The sequence below is a fragment of the Apaloderma vittatum genome, unplaced genomic scaffold (assembly GCF_000703405.1).
Source record: "Apaloderma vittatum isolate BGI_N311 unplaced genomic scaffold, ASM70340v1 scaffold26197, whole genome shotgun sequence".
Taxonomy (NCBI): domain Eukaryota; kingdom Metazoa; phylum Chordata; class Aves; order Trogoniformes; family Trogonidae; genus Apaloderma; species Apaloderma vittatum.
The window spans coordinates 689-2,527 of record NW_009724943.1 but is presented as its reverse complement, the minus strand read 5'-3'; the positions used below and the strand labels follow the sequence as shown (position 1 = coordinate 2,527).

Genomic DNA, 1,839 nt, shown 5'->3' with positions numbered 1-1,839 from the left:
AGGGAGCTACACTGGGGTCAGAGGAGCCTGTGGCAAAGGGCAAAGGGCGAGGGAGAAAGCCAAGTGTCAAGGCGAAGGCTGGTAAGTTGTCACCACTGCCAGAACTGGAGCTGAGAGAGTTCTTGCACAGTTCCCCACTGTTCTCCCCAAGTTAGAGCTACTTCCTGGGGCAGGATTTGGAGGGGAATCGTTGCTCTGCTTGAGCGCAGAGCATCCGTGCATCATCTTGCTCTGCTGTGGCTACAGTTTGGCTCAGAAGTTGGCTGGTTTTCCAACAACATTCTCCTCTCAGTCAGGGCGGCGGAGCAGGGTCCCCTTTTCAGCTAAGCATCTCAGCAGCCATCAGTAGGGCCAAAGGTGCAGGAGATCTGCAGTGCAGTTCCGCTCTGGTTGAAGCAGCATCGCTGGGCACTGCCCATCAGCTGCTGACAGGCGCTGGCATCAGGGTGTTGCGGCCGTTCGGTGAGCAGTGAGGACCTGTGCCTCTTCGGGGACACCTGAGCAGTCAGGAACAAGCCAGTCTTGGCCAAAGACCAGTGAGCACTGGTGTCTGGTTGTGTCTGAGCTAGAAAAGCATATCTGGTTGGATACCATCATGCCTTCGTGTTTGCTCCCCTCTGCAGAAGAGGCTGCCTTGCCAGAAGAGAAGGATCAGGTTGAGTCTTCGCCTGTTCCCTCTTCAGTCCCAGAGAAGCCAGCCTGCTTGGGCAAGCCAAGCATGAAGGGGTCGCGGAAATCGCAGCCGCTGTCAACTGGAGGCTCTCCTGCCCCCGCGGAGGAGAAGCGGTCCAAAGCCAGCAAAATGAAGATCTCTGCTAAGCTGCACAGCCCTCCGCAGCCCACTTACCAGCCTCCTGTGTTCGGCAGCATCCTGGGCACAGAACCCTACAACGACCTCCCGGGGACGCTGGCGGCCTTTGGCTCCAGCGACACTCCGGCATTGAAAGCCAAGGCCAAGAAAGGGCGGCCCGCAGAAGAGACACAAGAGTTTGGCTCCATGGTCAAGGCTCAGAGGAAGCACGACAGTGAAATCCTGATCAAGCTGGACCATGAAGGCGTGATGTCACCGAAGACGAAGAAGATGAAGGAGGCAATGAGGATGCTGGAAGACTCGAACCTGGCTGGTCGCAGAGACAGCAAGAGTCTCTTGGGGCTGGGCTATTCACCTGCCGTGGGTGTGGAGGGCAAGCAGAAATCTTCCCGAGGCAAAGCAGCTGAGGGAGAGCCTTCCCCTGCCAGCTTCGGAGGAAAGTTCGATGGCTCAGCAGAGAGCCTTGCTGCTTCGAAGGACCAGGAAGAAAAGGCAGCAGCTCCAGCAGCTGTAGAGGAGTCTGAGAGCAACAGCAGCGACAGCAGCTCCGAGTCAGAGGGAGAAGAGGAGGCTGAGAAGAACCGAGGGGAAGCCCAGGACAGCAGCTCGACTAGCTCTAGAGCATCAACTCCTCTCTCTTCCTCCAACTCCTCCTCCTCTTCCTCTTCTAGCAGCAGCTCCTCTTCATCCTCCTCTTCCTCCTCTTCCTCGGCCTCATCGACCTCTTCTTCATCGAGCTCCAGTTCCTCTTCCTCCTCCACTACAGATGAAGACTCCTCCTGTAGCTCTGACGACGAAGTAGCTGAGGCCCAGCCAAGTTCCTCGGTGCAGCAAACCCTCCCACCCAAGCAAACCAAGCAGGCAGGGAAATCCCGCGCGTCCTCCCACCCTCAGAGCCAGAAACAGCCGGCGCAGCAGCCGGTGCAACAGCCGGCACCGCAGCAGAGCGGCAACAAGAGCAGGCCCAAAAAACGGGAGGGCATCCACCTGCCCACCACCAAGGAGCTGGCCAAGCGCCAGCGGCTGCC

At 58.2% G+C, this 1,839-nt stretch overlaps 1 protein-coding gene across 1 annotated transcript in view; it reads left to right on the top strand.

The window, feature by feature from the left end:
* The window catches only part of LOC104276427 (trinucleotide repeat-containing gene 18 protein-like), a gene marked incomplete at its 3' end in the record, with an annotated part of 10,201 nt that overhangs the window by 7,762 nt on the left and 600 nt on the right, over positions 1 to 1,839 (top strand). The window contains exons 9-10 of the mRNA XM_009872731.1: positions 1 to 81; positions 624 to 1,839. The exon at positions 1 to 81 is cut by the window's left edge and continues 72 nt beyond it. Of these exons, the coding sequence (XP_009871033.1) occupies positions 1 to 81; positions 624 to 1,839 (1,297 nt within the window). The remainder of the gene's footprint in view (positions 82 to 623) is intronic.